The sequence below is a fragment of the Diadema antillarum genome, unplaced genomic scaffold (assembly GCF_040938485.1).
Source record: "Diadema antillarum isolate AM-2024a unplaced genomic scaffold, OU_Dant_1.0 scf00000170, whole genome shotgun sequence".
NCBI lineage: Eukaryota > Metazoa > Echinodermata > Echinoidea > Diadematoida > Diadematidae > Diadema > Diadema antillarum.
The window spans coordinates 3,587,228-3,606,128 of record NW_027271059.1 but is presented as its reverse complement, the minus strand read 5'-3'; the positions used below and the strand labels follow the sequence as shown (position 1 = coordinate 3,606,128).

Sequence of the window (18,901 nt, the reverse complement as noted above, 5' to 3'; positions counted from 1 at the left end):
CAAAGGTTTGTTATTCCAAAATGAAAAAAAAATGTAGTTAATTCAGGAGGTTTGTTATTAGAAATGTTCTTCGAAAATTAGATATTAAGGATCATTATTTTTAGGTCCGTTCTTCTAAAAGTGGAATGGGCCTGATATTCGTTTAGGTGAAAACGGTTATTATGAGGTTTTAAAATTGGAGGATTTTAGTTGCTAACTTGTTTCTCCACATTTGGATAAGCGAACATAAATTTTCATGTTCCAATTAATAAGCCTTTCGGTTAACCTTCGGAGATTCCTATCATTTACCGAATAAAAAAGCTTCATAATTATACGAACTCTATCAATTCTCGTATTGACAAACTGTATGAATGACGAGCCTCCGAAATGACGCGCTACAAAAGGTTTGTTATAATAAACCTTATTGTATAATATCGAAGTCACAAACATCCATCCAAGTTATATGGACTTTTTGTGTCTTGTTATGACGAAACTTCGCAGTATCGAACCTATCATCATTTCTGACTGATATAATAACACAAATTCTCCTCGGTAACAGTGTGTAACACAAGGAGCAAACACAGAGGGATTTCATCCTAACGTATTCGTTTGCCCTCCCCAGCTAAACTTCGTATTTCTATAACGGAGCACATTTCTGTTGTTTTTCTATATTAATTCTTTGTCATAATTTTAGCTGTGACCATGTTCGTTATATAAAAGGCAAATTTTGCATTGTAGACTTTATATAACAAGTTTAGGACCTGAATATTTACTTCATGATAACGAAATTTTGATAAATATATTCGTTCTCAAGGATGGACTACGTCACTGAGATTACACGTACGTTTGTACGTTCATTTACGAGAGATGGAAAAATTGTTTTCTTTGATTCCTCAGTATGAGAAGATAAACAAGCTTATATAATTGCGAATTGGTAATATCTATTCAGGATTTTGCAGAGGAGTTTGTTCTCGACATTAAATTGCTGTTTGTTGTGAATAGAATGCGTTTCCAACTCAAGAGAGCTGCATTGTTCAATATCTTGTTTGTTCCGAACGTCCGTGAGCTACACGCGAACCTCCGTGATGAAAACTATGCTATGTTTGTTGGGTTATAGAGACCGCCCAGATGAGAAACATCTTAAAAAGGTATATTATTATGTGGGAGTGAGGATTAAAGTATGGGATAGTGAAATAAGAGGTGAAAATATTGAGTTTCTGTAAAATGCGCGTAAAGTTAAGATAGTGTTTAGCGGAAGAGCAATATTTCCACAGAAATGACGAATTTAGTTAAATCATCAGTTGTCTACCATTACGTACAGGTTTAGAGTACAAGCTTAATATTCTGCAATCACGTACACATGTCCCTTAAGATATTTCGTTAGGATTTTGAACTGAATCAGATCTTTTGAAACTATGTTAAATGGTATTCAAATGTATGTGAAGTACTATACCTCACGGACGTTCGCTGCTCTGGACATGGTAAACTTCAGCGGTGAATAAAAACTTGTTCCTCTGGGAAAATCCTAGTATAATTGGGTTCATATCAAAGCTTGAGTTATACCCTTTCAGGTAAGATGAATGATTTGGAGAATTTCCTACTTTTTAAATTTTGCCTTGTTTTGGCTCAATTGTACATCGTTCAAAATTCTGACCCATATATATATATATATATATATACATATATATCATATATATATGTGATAAAAACCTAAAATGGCATTAAAACGCTTTATCCTGGCGAGGAAAGCGCATGTTTTAGAAACAAGACACCAAACAGGTTAGTCATCGCATTCTTCATCAGCGACCAGGATGCGATGAGATTTTAGATTAAATCCGTTTCTGAAGCAGACATACACACAAGGGTATACGTCTGCTCCTGGTCGAAGGCGCAGACGTATTATATACCTATAAAGAGAGAGAGAGAGAGAGAGAGAGAGAGAGAAAAAAAAGGGGGGGGGATAATAATGACATACAAGAAAAGGAAAACCATGACATGAATTGTAGTTATTAGGAAGAGTTAGGAGTGGTGTCAAATATGTTTATTAAGTAAAATTTTTCTAGCGTTGTCGATATAGATGGTTTAGTTGTGAGCTCGAACAATATAGCAGCAGGAATGTATGGGAAACTGGTTTATTGTTAGAAAATACGGTGTACCAGTATTCTATTATTCAAATCCAAATTCAAATTTTATTTTCACCTTTTTCCACAGAGTGTACAAGAAACAATGATAAATTTGACACGCGAGTCGTTTATACATAACCAGAGAAGGATAAGAAGATGTTCATGTCTACATGATCAATACAAAAAAGAAACGATACTCTATATACACTCGACGAGAAAAAAAGTAGAGGTACCCACTCAAAAGACTATATGCTTGTATCATGTGTGGGTATACCTCTGAGGGAGAGGGGGAAATAAGGGGGGGGGGTCGGTGAAAAGCTTACAACTATAAAGAGTGCTGGAAACTTGGAAAGTCGGGAATAAAAAAAAAGAGAAAAGAAAGCATAAGTTTGAAAAAAAAATGGGAACAGAAAATAGGGAGAAGAGGAAGAGAGTTAGAAGAGGAAGAGAGTTAGTAGTTATCGCCCTATATCTATTCTTCCTCTTTTCTCGAAGATATTAGAAAAATGTGTGTATAATCGTTTTTCTGTTTTGTTTTGGTTTTTTTTTTTGAAAGTGCAACATAATCAGTAATAAGCAGTTTAGCTTCCGAGCTGGACATTCTACATCTTCTGCAATTGTTGAATTTATACTCAAGGTCGCTGATACTTTTGATGATAAAGAAATAATGATTTGTCTTTTTTTTTAGATTTGAGTAAAGCCTTTGATTCACTAAACCATTCAAGTTTATTGCAAAAGCTTAATTTGTATGGCGTAAGAGGAGTGAACCTACAATGGTTTGATAGCTATTTAAGTGGAAGAAAGCAATATGTTGTGTATGATGCAATATGTTGTGTATGATGATATTGAACCTGATATGACAATAAGATGTGGTGTGCCACAAGGATCTATCCTTGGTCCTTTGCTTTTTTTATTTTATATATAAATGATAATGTGTAATGTTTCAGATTCTTTGCAGTTAATAATGTTTGCGGATGACACCAGTATGTTCATGAAGGGTAGAGATCCAGTTGTAGTTCAAAATGATTTTAATAAAGAATTTCTAAATTGTTTTGATCGGTTAGACTGTAATAAACTTGTTCTTATTGCAAAGAAAACAAATTATATGGTATTCACGAAAAGACAGATATCAACAAAATTAAGACTGAATTTAAGATTTACATTTTGATCAAGTTTGTTCGATTAAATTCCTTGGTGTGACAATTAATAACAAACTTAATTTGAACGAATATACTGGTGTCGTCTGCAAAAGATTGTCCAAAAATGGAGGGATATTTCATAAATTGCGTTTTCTGTCAAGAAAGGTGTTGCTTCTTCTTTATAATACTCTCGTATTACCTCATCTAAACTACTGTGCAATAGCTTGGGCAAATTCAGGTACGACCAATGCCAGGAGATTGTTTTTGTTTCAGAAAAAGCTGGTCCGTATTATTCATCACTGTGATTTTCTTGCCCATTCATCGACTATATTTTTTAATCTGAAGATTTTAAAGTCTAATGATATATAATCATTATCAAAGTGCAATTTCTATGTACTTATGCTTCCAAAAATGTTTGATTAACTATTTTCAAATGAGTGATAACAGAAGATATGATATGAGAATCAAAGATAAATTTACATTGCCTTATGCCAGAACTATGCAATCATATAATTCTATATTTTTAAATGGACCCAAAATTTGGAATTCTATTCCGGTTGAAATAAGATAAAGTTCAGCGCTAAATGTGTTTAAAAGAAAATTAAGATTGCATGTTTTAAATCAGTATGCCGAAATGGTGGGATAAACTTTTCTCATATAAAATATGTCAGTGTGTGTGTGTGTGTGTGTGCGTGTGTGCGCGTATGTATGTGTGTATTAATTCATAAAGAAATGTATTCATTCAATATTTTGATGTTACATGAATGAAATAGTATGGGGACAGGACTTTTACATAAGGCATAGCCTTTCTGTCTGTCTCCGAACACTTTCAATTGTATTGTATATTCGTACTGATGCTTATTGCGATAATTTTTTTCTTGTTATACCATGGTGTTGTCAATTATCTGTATTCTCCTGTTTTTTTTACTGCAAGTGTTGAATAAATCTGAATCTGAATATGAATCAGAGAGAGAGGGAGAGAGAGAGAGAAAGAAAAACCTAAATCATGTTGATGCATACACCAAGGGCCAAAGCCTGCATAGACAATAATTAGAGAGTGATATGAGTAGAGCTGCTAACCGTGAGGGCACGACCATACGGAATACTAGTACGCAGTAAAAATGATCGATGCCTCAAGAGAACGCAGCCTACAGGAAAAGATGAGGAGCTGATGTCGTGCTTACGAAACACTTCACAAAATTAAATTTATTCATTGTAAAATTTCAAATTATGTATTCTAATGCTTTACAACATGTTATCGGACAGACACTATTCGTTATTAATGTCTATAAATACTGATCTGCGATGAAACTTTAATCGATAAAGCCATTATCTAAACCCAAACTCCGCTTTTCATCCTGTAGTGAGAATGTTTAATTTAGGGATGGAAGTAATATCCGAACCCTCTCCTGTCAATGTGTAAGCTTCGCATGACAATGGCCTTTACTTGGCTGTTTTATTTCTGTCTAATAAACATAATGGAAGCTTAATGCCTTTGAATGTGCAAACTGCGATATGGTGAGAAGCGCCCGTTTCTTTGTGACGTTGGAAGCGCTTGATTGCTTTCATGTTATGTCAATGCCTGAGCGAAGTGACAGAGCCCAAAATCCAAACACACGCGACAATGAATCTGATCTTTGCCAGCAGAACCATGATTATGTTTCTCGACAACAACGCATAAAGTTTATGAAAAGCCTCATCAATTTGTGCCCTCACATTGAATGATGATAAAACCATTTTTTTTTTCATCAGTGAGCCCGGTGTACGTGCTGACTGGAACGTTGCTTACAATATTGTAATGCACCGTACGGATCAGGTATACATTGAACTATTATTTGTGTTGAGGGAGACTTTATATTCTGTCCCATTCCCGTTCTTTCACAAGAACATTTTCAGGACTTAACTTAAATCATTTTATTGTTGTCTCCCTCTCTCCCACAGCAATCCTCCATAGGATACACTCAATCCAATCTCCATCACTTCGAGCTGTCATTTCTCCTTTTCTTTCCTTTCTTTGACACAATAGTCTCGTCTCTATTAGACTTACCTCTGCCCCCCCCCCCCCCAATTTATTCCTCCTTTTGTCGTTTTGATTCCCCGTTCCATAGTCCACATCGATCGTCAACTTGGTTTCTCTCCCTTTGGTTTCGTGAAACTTCACTTCTCTCTCCTATCTCCATCATGTTTAAAACCTTCTAACTTTTCTCACTTCTCTCTCCTTTCCATTTAATCTTTCTCCATCCAACGATGTCCACACCTTTACCCGATTTCCACTCTATTCCTTACGTCTCTCTCGGTCCCCCTTTTCCGTCTCCACTGGTGCAACTTCAACTTCCACCTCTCTGCGAGCTGCCCCTCACTTGTCACTATTTGCCTTCCTTACACTCTCCCTATGTTGTTTCCCTCTTCAATATTCCTCTTTCTATCTCTTCCTCTTTCAAGCAATGGTCCCCAAGACCTGATGAAAACGAGAGAGAAGAACATGAACGGGGTCAAACCTGAAAACTGCAAACTTACCCCATGCAATTAACATCATGTCAAGGGTCATTAAGACCATTGGTCTTTTTTCTGAAATATTTACACGCTTTCATTAAATCATTGATTGACACTGGGATAAGGAACTAACCTCATATATCTGCGAGTAACAGCTTTGTACAGCTCGCCAATGAGGACTCTTAATTGTTAACTGACGCCTAGAAGGGTCGAAGACACCTCATGTGGGACGAAAAGTGTACTCGTTCTAACCACGAGGCCTTATCATATTATAGAACTAGAAGGCTGAGAGTCCACCATTGCACCTCGACAGGCGCTCTGATGAGGAGAAGGTAACCTGCTAAGACTCAGCGAGGCGCCCTGTTACCTTCTCATGCTATGTGCAGGCCAGTGAGGGGTGCCTTAGCGAGTTTCAACAAGTTGCCTTCTGGCTGCAGTTTTGAGCTTTCGTACACACCAGCAGGTACACGGAGTAACACACCTCACTAACTAAAATGTCACGCAACAAAACGAGAAAACAAAATGACGTCTTCTCGCTCTGGTAATCTGGATCATAAGCTAATCAAAAGCATCCAAAGTGTAATTACTGTGCCGTTTTCAGATGAACCGGTAATTTTTTACCTCTGCCAAAGAAAGATGTCATTAGTGCCGCAATGCCTTGGTGTATAAGTCCCACCTGATTGAATTCCGTGGTACCTTTATACCGTTAACCGTAAGTACATCATAGTTCGAGGCTTAAAGGTAAGAATCAGCTTTTCTTCTACAGAGAAGAACAAACACTTGCAAGTGAAATCAAATTACACACATTACTTGTACAGTACAGGAGGTATATCATAACGTATAATACACCTATTCACAATTGCTCGTCATTGCTCGTAGGCCCCATTTCACACTGAAAACATCGTTCAAATCAAACTGTGAATTTAATCGAATGGAAAGAGAAAGGAGATATATGAACACACATTCTGACATACGTGCATTCTTACACTTTCAAATTCAATCCAGACGAGTTACCATTGTATCACTTTGTGTATTAACTACACTCACGCAGTACATAAACACACATGATATATACAATGTGTAATCGACAATTCGTATTACACCTAAACATGAACCTACTGTACATGCACAGCACTCACTCATATCTTCTTTTGCCCTCTTAAACATATAATATTGCAATTAAAAAAGAACAAAACTACTTTTCGTGAGGGCCAAATCAGAGCTATGTATACGAGACCATCAGCTCAGTCAAGCTATGCTTATGCTGACGCTGACGGTCTCCTACTTCATTGTTGAAGCAAATGTACTTCCTTTTCTGTGTTGTACGCAACCATTCATGCAATGATTTTGTTATGCGTGTAGTAAGAACTGCAGCTGCTGCTGCAGTTGTATTGCCCCTTTGTTATTTGGTTGCGTTTTGTTTAAATTTGTCATACCCATGCCATTTATGTTGATTTGATTAGAAAAACAAAATAATTAAATACGCAGGAACGAACGAATATTCTTTGACATGTATACAAATACAAGTATTTAGCCTTGGGAAACATTGCCGTCCTTGTTCCTAATGAATTATGGCTATTTTATACGAGTAATCATAAACCTGCATTGGTTTTGCCAGACCTTGAAGAGAAGTCAGGATCGCACGCACTGATGGACTATAATGTTATATATTCAGCAAGTTACTAAGGTTTGCCTTGACGGATTCTTGATTTTTCTTCCCTGTAGCTATGTATAAATATATTCATTTATATAGGCGCATTTGTTCATTTATTGCATCAACATAAGTCTATACCTTCCAAAATGCAGGAAAGTAAGATGTAAACTTAAAGGTCAAGACAACTCGACGTCAAAGCACATTGTACTATACTGCATCATTGAAGCTGCAGTTAGATCTTTACGGTGTGATAATGATAGCGAAGGTGAAAATATTGATGACAGTGATGATAATAGATATAGTCATGATGGTCATGATGATGATGATGATGATGATGATGATTACGCAACTTCTGGGGAGAAAGAATATTCAAATGGCGACGTTTTCATCACAACGTAAATGTTGCCTGCGTGAAAGTCAACAATGGTCTGAAGCAACTGACCAAGCTTTGCGCGTTAGTGGCATGGATTAAACGAATTTAAACCCGGAGGAGCCCCGCCACTGAGCGTTTTGCTAATCCGCAAATGCATAATTTGTCTTAATGGACATAATATATATAGTTGTCCTCAGCCAAAAAAAAAAAAGAGAAACAAAAACAAAACAATTTAAAGCATTATTGGCGGAATGAGCTGTTGTAGGTCGATGCATGATGTAGGTCGATACATGCCAAGCTATGCTTCCGTATTGCAAGCCCCACCCCAGATTCGCGGTAAGTCCCCATTGATGCCAAACTTTGGTTCGCCATTGAGTCACGTGACTACACTGTAAAAACATCGGTGTTAGATTTAACACCACGGGTGTTAAATCTAACACCGATCAAACTTCAATAAAGGACCACACCCACAGGTGTTGAAAATGCACTGTGATGGTGTTGAAAAGTGTTCACCTGACACTTCGTGGTGTTAATTTGACACTGTACCTGGTGTTATTTTGACACTGTACTGGTGTTAATTCAAAAATGACACCACATGGTGTTGATTTGATATTTGTTGGTGTTAATATCAATGGTTTAACACCCGTCCAGCTTCAATAAGAGACCACACCAGCTGGTGTTACTTTGGTGTAAATTTATTTTTACATTTTTTCAAAAATCTAGTATTTTAATGTAAAATTCTTGATCGTCTTGTTTAAATTAAAAAACAACAAGAAGTGCAGTTACTAAGAAACTCTTCAAAAAACAGTTTAAAATTTGGAAATGACACCCGGAGGTGTTAATTTAACACCATAAATGAGCACCGAAAATTCAACACCAGCTCGGTGTTCACTATTTAACACCGGACTTTTTGCAGTGTACCTCATAGGATGTGAAAAGTGCGGTGAACCAAATCATCGTGCCTTGTCATGCAGACACACCTATCAGCTGCAATGTAGGAAATGTGCAAACTTCGGCCATAAGGAAAAGTTCTGCCAATTCTAGGTCCTTGGCCAAGAAGAGAGAGCCACTGAAGATAACGCTGACTCTGTACGCATCCCCAATCAGGTATTAGAACAGAAAACAATCTCAAAGATAATGATGACGATTTCACTGATGAGTATAGTAAATGTTACCTTAATTTATCAAAATGTAAGGGGTTAAAACTTGGTCATATAAATGTACGAAGTTTGTTTGATAAACTGGATGAAGTCCGATTTATGTTATCCAAAATCAAGTTTGATATTCTATGTATATCTGAAACATGGCTGCATGAAAGAATTCAAGATAATTTAATTCAAATCCCTGATTATACGGTAATAAGACAAGATAGACGAAATAATCGGCGAGGAGGAGGAGTATGTATGTACATCCATACTTCGCTAACTTTTATGAAACGTGATGAGCTCTGTAATGATGTTCTTGTGGCTGTTTGGATTGAGCTACCACGGACAAAGTTTAACAAGTTGATTGTTGGTTGTCTTTATAGACCCCCAAATGCTGATAGTTTGTATATGGATATCATATTTGATACTTTAGAAAGAATTATGACGGAAGATAAAGAACTTATAATCCTAGGGGATATGAATTATGATTATAAAAGAAATGATGTAATAAGTGATACCAGTAATCCAATTAATGATATTGAGAATTTATTTATGATGACCCAACTTGTGAGTGAACCAACTAGGGTTACTGAAACCGGTTGTAAATGCCTTTATCATATATTGACTTCTATACCCGAATATCATGATTTCTGTGGAGTCGCAAAGATTTCCGTCAGTGACCATTATCTGATTTATACGTGTGTGGTATTTTATAAGAAAGAGTATGGACATAATTTGATACATTTTCGTGATTATAGTAAGTTTGATTCTACTCATTTTATTGATGATTTAGAAAAGTGTGATATATTTCATTCAGAAAATGATATGGACGATAACATGGAAATGAAATGGAATAGATGGAAATCTGCATTCATGGACATATGTGATAAGCATGCTCCGATTAAACAATGTAGGTTGAAACGAAGACATAATCCATGGATGACACCAGACATTATCACGTTGATCTATAGAAAAGATTTTTTTTTGAAAAAAAAGTCTGTTTCTGTCAAATCTCCAGAAGTCTTGTCAGAATATCGGCAAGTCAGAAATAAGTTATCTGAAGAAATTAGATTGAGTAAGAAACTGTATTTTGATAATGTCACTCGAAAGTATGGTAGAAATAGTAAAGTATTATGGAAGGAATTGAATAGAATTCGAGGTGACAATAAGCATATATCTATTATACCTGGTGAACTTGATGGTGATAAATTAAACATATTTTTTGTAAATGTTGGTGAAACAATATCTAGATCTTTTCAAGACGAAGCTTTTAAATGGTATCACCCGCAGTGTATTCATTCTTTTCAATTCGATAGTATCGACTCAAATAGAATCTTTACATTACTATCGAATCTACCAACAGATAGCAGTATTGATGTGTTAGAAATGGATGCAAAACTATTGCAGGTTGCTGCACCAGTGATTTATACCTCTCTTTGTAGATTGTTCAATGAAAGCCTGACAACTGGTCAAGTACCAGTATATTGGAAGAAAGCAAGAACTACACCTGTTTACAAAGGCAAGGGTTCGAAGAATGACCCTACCAATTATCGGCCAATCTCTGTAGTTTGCCATATATCTAAACTCTTGGAAAAAGAGGTCCAAAAACAGTTTCTGAAATATCTCCAGAGCAACGATTTAATCAATATTGATCAATTCGCTTTCCTTCCCGAACATTCAACGCAAACTTGTTTGCATCGTGTTGTGGATGACTGGTACGAAGCGTTTAACAACAATGAATGTGTAGTAGCCTGTTTTCTTGATATATCTAAATGTTTTGATAGTATTGATATGAATATTTTGTTGACCAAGCTTAAATGGTACGGAGTTCAGGAATATGAGTATAAATGGTTCTCCAGTTATTTACATGATCGAAGTCAAGCTGTCCGGGCGCATGGATCTTTGTCAAAGTTCCGTGATATTAGAGTTGGTGTGCCCCAGGGTAGTATTATTAGGGAGCTTTAGATTTTAGACGCGCGGACGTTTGAGCCGACGCTTGCGCTGGACGTTCTCCTCTCCCTGCGTCGTGTCGAAAAGTAGCTTTAGATTACGCTGGGACGCAACGTATAAAAAATAAAATCGCGCCCCCATATGATCAGTGCATGAAGAAGCTCTCTACGTCGCAAACTGTGCGGACGTGAAAATAGCCCAGTACGCGTAGTAAACAACTCAGGCGACGCAAGCTAAAAATAGATTGACTTTACGCGCGCTACTGCGCAAGCTCAGAACATGTTTTTTTCTTTTGAACGTCCGCGCGTCGAAAATCTAAAGCTCCCTATTGACCGATTCTGTGACGCGCTATGTGTATTTTTAGCATAGGCGCAGCCATAGTGGGTGTATCAGCAGACCCCCCCCCCCTCCGCACTCCCCCACCCCTCTCCCTACATTAGCACGCGTCTCGTACTGAGTGCGTCTCGTACTGAGTGCGCGAATGCTTGCTTAGTGCGCGAACCTTTGTTACAAGTGCGTGATAAACATGTTGCCCCGGGGTGGGGGAGAGCAGGGGGGGGGGGGGGGGGGGGGGTCGCTGATACACCCACTAATGGCTGCGCCTGGGCTGCGCCCTGTGCCGTAAAATGTCTGCTGCCCTCAACGAACCCGAATCGGTCAATACCACCGAACTAAAACATAGTGGAATGCGTGTTCACCCAGGAAATACGCAGCCACCAAAACTTGCTACCACCGCCATTTTGATAGGTCAATTTTTCCTTATATGGAGTGCACGCTATGTGGATCCAACCACTCTCTCATTTTCGATTGTTCATGCACGCGTCATATCGCGCACCCCACCCCCACTTCCTCATCAATCGCGCACACACTGGTAACACGGGAGGTATATGGTATGATCAAGGAGGTATGTTCAATTCGGTGTAATAATGGCATAGATAAAAATGGCAGTGGTAAAAATGGCAGAGGTGAAAATGTCAGAGGTAATAATGGCAGAGGTAAATAATTAAGACAGTGGTACAAATGTCAGAGGTAAAGTTGTCAGTGGTCGAAATGTCAGTGGTCAAAATGTCAGAGATGAAAATGTAATTGATAAAAATTTAGTTGTAGAAATGCAAGATGACGAGGTAAAAGTGACAGAGATTTTATTTTCCTTCATGTTTCTGACACCTTTCTAGCAATACGCGCTTTTCGTGCCTTGAAACTCATGTATATAAGTTGAAAAATGGTCGGCAAGTCAACAATCCAATTATATCAGTATGAGCCTCGGTACACCTGAAAAAGGACATATTGACTACCATACAGCTCTACAGGTATCTTGTCAGTAAAATATCAAACTTAGATCTCGTAGGTCCTATACTATGTTAATAGGTATTTTAATAAGAGTGCAAACTTCTGAAAATAAAATTACTTGATAACAGACATGCAGGTATGAAAAATTGGCAGGGATCTTTTACTGTTTTTGTTATCACTGGGAGAAATTTAATAGGGCATAGTGTTACATTTCTCCCCGCAGCACATGTAAATCCTACTTTGGTCATGATGGTTATCTAATTTCTCTCCAGGTTGTCTCATTTCTCAGCGCTTGATGTCCCATTTCCCCCTAAATTAGGGGTTAAACAAATCATTAATTACACGAAAATGGTATATATATATATATATGTATATATATAGGGGTATCACAAAATGCTCTATTGATGTTCCTACACTCCTGTGCTACATACTCTCTCTTAAAAAAAATCGAGTGAAAATATTCACTCTTAAAGGAGTGAATACAAAAAAGAGTGAATTTAGAGTGAAATTGGAGTGAATTTTGAGTGAAAATGTTCATTTTCACTCATTTTGGAGTGACCTCAGGGATCACTCCTAAATCTTTGAACAATGTAATGAAATATTTTGCAAGAGCCTACTGAAGTCTGCCGATACATCTAGCTGTAGTTTGTTTTTTGCGTTTTGTATTTTTACTTCTACATTATGTCGTGATCAGGCCTTGTGAGAAAGATATAGGCTCCTACGAAACCTGAATGTGAGAAAATAACATAGAACAGGTGAAAAATTAGCGGTTCGCTTCTACAATGTCTCCTTCACTTCTTTACACTAAACAGTTCAAAAAATGAAAAATAATGACAATATACTAGCCTGGAAGTGAGCGGAATTCGTTTGTGTAAGAGTGTGTATGTGAGAGTAAATGTTGTATATCTGCGTATAGAAGTATGTTTATACCAAAAGTGGGTTCGTGCGTGTGTGTGTGTTTGTGTGTGTGTGTGTGTGTGTGTTTGTGTGTGTGATAACTTCATTGGGCGAAACAACGTATAGGATTATACTGTTTAAGGGCTATGCAGCATTGTTGAAACCCCCTTTAGTAATAATGATAATAATGATAATAATAATGATAATTTCCCATAGGCCTATACTAGGCTCTTTTTTAGCTGGTTTTTTATTCCTCTGAACAGACAGATTACGCCACTGCACTTGAATCAAAATCAGAATAATGAGAGCGCTGTCATCTTTTTAAAACATAATTCAATAAATATTCTTCAAATCTGCAATTTGGATTTGATAATTTGATAAATACAGTTTGCTCTGGCTATAGGTCATTATTCAAAACCTCTTCATACGTTTACCTCTGACGAAATCGCTCTCATTACTTCTGACATTTTACCTCTGCCATTTTTACTTCTGCCATTTTTACCTCTGCCATTTTTGCCTCTGCCATTTTTACCTCTGCCATTTCTACCTCTGCCATTTTACTATGACATTTTTACCTCTGTCATTTTTACCTCTGCAATTTTTACCTCTGCCATTTTTACCTGGCACCAATCAGGTTCCATAGCTAGATAGAGCTAGGGCCTACGACAGTGACACTGACAGTGTGTAAATTTATGATGATGATCGATGGTGATGATGTTGATGATGCCGTGATTAAGATCAAATCCCCAAATGAATGTTCGTTTTGCCAAATTTTGGTGCGTTTCAAATTCCATGAAACCGTAGTCCCGAAACCGTAATGTTTGTATTTATTTGAATTTTAAATGACAAATTTATATCAATAATTATCCTTAACTTAAGGTTGAGTTTATTTTGATGGCAAATTTTCACACACACACACACACACACACACAAATCAGCTCGCTCTCTCACATATCATTGAGTATCATGCATTGACCCTCTCCCCCAGCTCACAATTAATCATGTATTTGTAGCCTGTTTGTAAAATTCCAGGATATTCTTGTAAATTCCAGGAGTTTTTAGTGTTGATTTCAGGAGGACTGACCTTGAAAAGTGGAAGCACTGATGATATGAAGCAATAAGACAGACGCAGGATCTTGCCTGCTTTTGATGAGCAACTGAAACTCTGGGCCTAACTTCTTTTAGTGGCGAGCATTATGCCTAAATTAAAGTGCTTATTAATGAAGAAACTTGATTTATTTACGGTGCATATGTAATTCTAGGTTTAGTAAAGTAATCTAGAAATTCAACAGCAAGAAAAAAACGCCGCAAACATGTTAAGAGAACTAATGTGAGTCCTCCGCATAGCCGCCATACAGCCTACACACAGCGCCCGTGCACACATGATTTCGTCGAGCTCTGGACCCTTTTTATCGACATTGTCAGACTGGCAAAAGATCGAGAAGTTTAACTCGAAGTTTTGCCAGTGTGACCGCAAACTTTCCACGTAACTTTCCGCCAAACTTCTCGATCTGTTTGCGGGCTATGTATCCGAAGCGCAAGGCCATTGTCATGTACAAACGTGCATTGTTACGTCATAATCACTAGCCACTGGACGGCGTACTCTTGCTTGCGCGCGTACCAGTGGCCCAGTCTGACCAAGGAGGTACTAGGCAAGCCTAAGCGTGCACTCCATATAAGGAAAAATTGACCTAACAAAATGGCGACGCAACACGGTAAATTTGGCTGCACGGTCTCGTGTATGTTGGGAATAGGGACACGCATTCCACTATGTTTTAGTTCGGTGGTCAATACTAGGACCCCTTTTATTTTTGTTATTTATGAATGATATAACGCAGTGTCTTAGATTTTCACAATGCAATATATATGCGGATGATGTGGTTATATATACCACCAGTAGGTATGTTGATGAAGCATCCTCACGTCTGCAGTCAGATCTGAATGATTTATATCTTTGGTATACTAGGAATAAGTTAAAGATCAACGTTGATAAAACCAAAGTGATGGTTTTGAGTATGTCCAAAAAATATGATCTGAATATTTGTATTAATGCTGAACGTATTGAACAAGTTCACAGTATTAGGTACTTAGGTATTGAAATTGATGATAAGTTATTATGGAATAATTATGTACGACAGTTAACGAAGCAGCTAGGTTGTAAAATTTATTTACTACAGAAAATGCGTAAGTTTGTCAATCAAAATGTGTTGAATTTTCTGTATCTCACTCTCATACAACCTTGCATAGATTTTGCTTCTTCTGTGTGGGGCCATTGCTCTTCTAAATCACTGGATAATTTGTTACGTCTGCAAAAGAGAGCAGCAAGAGTGGTGAAAAGTAATTATGATTATGTTAATAGTCATGGTGTTGATCTTATCAAAGAACTTAAATGGAAATCATTTGAGTAACGACGAGATTATTTTTTGGCAACATTAATGTACAAATGTGTATATTGTTTAGCCCCCACTCGTATGGTTAATGAAATAGAAATGGTCTGTGACAGGCATTCTCATAACACTGGTTCAGCCGACTCACTCAATGTGGTCATTCCAAAACCAAATCTTGCATGTTTTAAGTAGTGCTTTCGCTTCTCAGGAGCACAAGTATGGAATTCACTACCAGACATTTTACAAAATGCCCGGGCTGTTCAGAATTTTAAGCGTGTATATAAGCAGTTATATTTTTTGTAATATGTACTTGTTGTTGTGACCATCTCAGCTGCAGAAAATCTTTCCTGTCGTTTTTATTCTAGCTATTGAAAATTATTTATCTTTTGGCTTTTTTTTGTAACCTCTTTTCTGCGAGAGACAGCGAGGGAATATTATCATATCTCTTATATGCTTGTTAATATTATGATTATTCTTTGGTGTGTGTGTGTGTGTGTGCGCGCGTGTGTATGTGAGTATGTGAGTGTGTGTGTGTGTATGTGTGTGTGTGTGTGTGTGTGTGTGTGTGTGTGAGTGTATGTGTATGTGTGTATGTGAGTGTGTATGTGAGTGTGTGTGTGAGTGTGTGTGTGAGTGAGAGATTGGGTGGATATGAGTACTCTACTGTCATGTGCTCCCTTTGAAAAGAGTGACATGTATGCCGGCATTTATGACAATATGAATTCTAATGCTTAGTCCAGATTTGTTTTTCTTTGTCTTTCTCTGCAGTCTTCTCGCCAAAGGAGTTGCAAAGTGAATTTTAGGACATGAATTTTATATTGTTGATAATTAACTATTCATCTGATTTGATACTTCAATTACTGCAGCTGACTTGGATTTTATACTGGTGACAATTCATTGTAATGATTGAATTTTTGTTTGTATTTTCATGTTTTATCTCAGGACCTTGATGAAAAACAGCTCATGCTGATCAAGCTATCCTGAATAAATATGTTTCAATAAAATAAAAATAAAAATGTCTAGCCATGCAAAGAGGTAAAAATAGAACTCCGTGATTATTATGAACAACGAAAATCAGTCATGTAAAACACACCTTCAAGATCATGGGCATTGGCGTTGGATACATGCCAAGCTATGAGGTTACGAAACAATCATTTATTTTTTCCTATAGCACTATACCATGCATTCGAATTTGTGATAGAAACTAGGAACTCCTCCTTGTGCCGAGTAAAGATGAACAGTTAGATTTCCATGACTTTCTGTTTCTCCGATTTTCATTTAATTTCATTTAAATTCTATAAAAAAAAGATGTAAGGAATACAAAGAATGTAAGAACTATCATGAAAGAATCCTGGAACATTCCATGAAAAAAAAAGGTGCTGTAATATTGCGACGAGAGACAAAGGACGACATGAAAACAGGTATTTCAGTTTGTAAGGGATAAGCATACACCGTTGGTTGTTCTCGGGCCGATTCCGAGATTTAAATCTATAAAATGTTGTAATAGTTAATGTTGTAAAAAGGAAAAAGAGAACGACAAAAAGAACAAATACACATAAGAAGGCGAGAGACATCAGAAGGATTTACATAATGCACATCGAATGGAAATAAAAGTTTATAGTAATCTTAATGGACGAGATATAATTTGCTCTGTACCGATTAATGGTAACTCCAACATGATGTCAAACTGCAGTAAGTTTGCAATGGTTCCAGAACTTTCTTGTGAATGATTATGATGTGTGTGCGTGTTTGTTTGAGGCAGTACGGAGATCCCGAAGGAAGAAACACAGAAACACAGAAAGGATTGTAAGGATTGTACCTTTCATGTGGGAGCTCCGTTGTTTTTGTTTTTAATTTTCATGATTAACCTTGTCTCGATTGTATTCATGCTCTAGAACAGCCACTGAATGGTAGAAACTTATTCTAACAGAATGAGGTCCTATTTGCTTTTCGATTCCGCGATAGTTTGGTGGTTGTGTATAAACTATTCATTTCTACGAAGCGTATAGCAAAGAGCAAACAGCTCTAACGATATTATCATCTTTTGAGGCACATAGGTGATGAGGGTTAGAGTAAAATGTAAATATTTGCAAAGACAAATTCTTTTTTTTCCTCTAAGATAATGGCTTATGAAAAGCATGGTGCACACAATGTCGACCCCATCATGTTTCAAATGCAATGTAGATAAAGAATAATTCAGCAATTGATTCATCAGTCAGGTGGAACCCTCGGGAAGAGGTCCTTAGAAATCAAATAACGTCACCTCTACTGGGTTCCTTCTTTCCTCATTATTGTGACATTGCTCAACTTTCTCGCTCCTAATCCATTCTCTCAAAATTATTCGTCATCATTTTATTTCCTTCATTCTCTTATTAACTTTATCTTGATCTACTACCTGACTACTACTTCTTGTTTACTCTTTCTCTCTATTTTTTCTCCTCTCTCCTTTCTTGCTTGAGGTTTGTTCTTGATATGTCCATCTTTCATCCTCTTCCTCCGCTTCCATCACCTGAGTTTATTCTACATTTTACCTCTGTCTATTGCCGCTGAATTCTCATGTGTGGTTGTGGCCAACACTATATTCTTCGTACTGTACGATAATATTACTGATATTTTGTTTTACTACTACCACTTAACTGCTACTATGCTACTACTATACCATGATTACTGATACTATAGTACTATTGCCGCCGCTCTTTCAAATGCCCTGTGCCAATGTCCAATGCATATACACGATTTTTTTTCCTGATATGAAGTGAACGTCAAATTTTTAAAGCTACTACCTCGTTTGCTTCTTTCGTGTACCATTTATCAAATATGACGTCACCTTTTTACCTTTAACGTTTTTATTCTCTTGAGATTTTATTATTCTTCAGACTAGTCGAGATTAACAGACAGACAGACAGACAGACAAACAGTCAAACAGCCGGGGAAGGGGACGGAGAAAGAGAAAACAAATACCATTGTCTTAAATAAGTATACAAAAAAAAGGTGAAACAAGTGAAATCAGTGTGAAGAACATAAGCTCAGGAGTACAGAGAAAACTCTGACACTCACCTCGGCATGGTTGGAGCGAAAATCCTCGCACTGCGTACCAGCAACTAAGGTAATAGTGTGATCTAGTCGGCAGGTGAACATCGAATGAATGTTACTCGACCGCAATGCTCCCATCAGGGGCTTGAAGGCGGCCAGGTGAATACACTGCTGCTGGATTCACGTGACTGAATGTTATTGGGGCACAGAATTGCTAATTCTGTGGGTGTTGTTGTCTTTCTGCAGGTATTGTTGTCAGAATGTAATAATGAGCTGAAGTATAATATGCGACAACAAAAATCTGATAGGCAGTCGATTCTGAAGTAACAAAAACACACAACGAATCTTATAATCCAGCATAAGAAGCATCTGTCGCACCCGTTCTTGTGAGAATAATCACAGGATCAGTAATAACAGACCTTAAACGTTCTCACCGAA

At 37.3% G+C, this 18,901-nt stretch overlaps 1 protein-coding gene across 1 annotated transcript in view; it reads right to left on the bottom strand.

The window, feature by feature from the left end:
* Positions 1 to 18,495, bottom strand: part of LOC139722710 (uncharacterized) — a 50,149-nt gene extending 31,654 nt beyond the window's left edge. Inside the window, exon 1 of the mRNA XM_071634001.1 lies at positions 18,488 to 18,495. Within this exon, the coding sequence (XP_071490102.1) occupies positions 18,488 to 18,495 (8 nt within the window). The remainder of the gene's footprint in view (positions 1 to 18,487) is intronic.
* Positions 18,496 to 18,901: the final 406 nt, after the last annotated feature.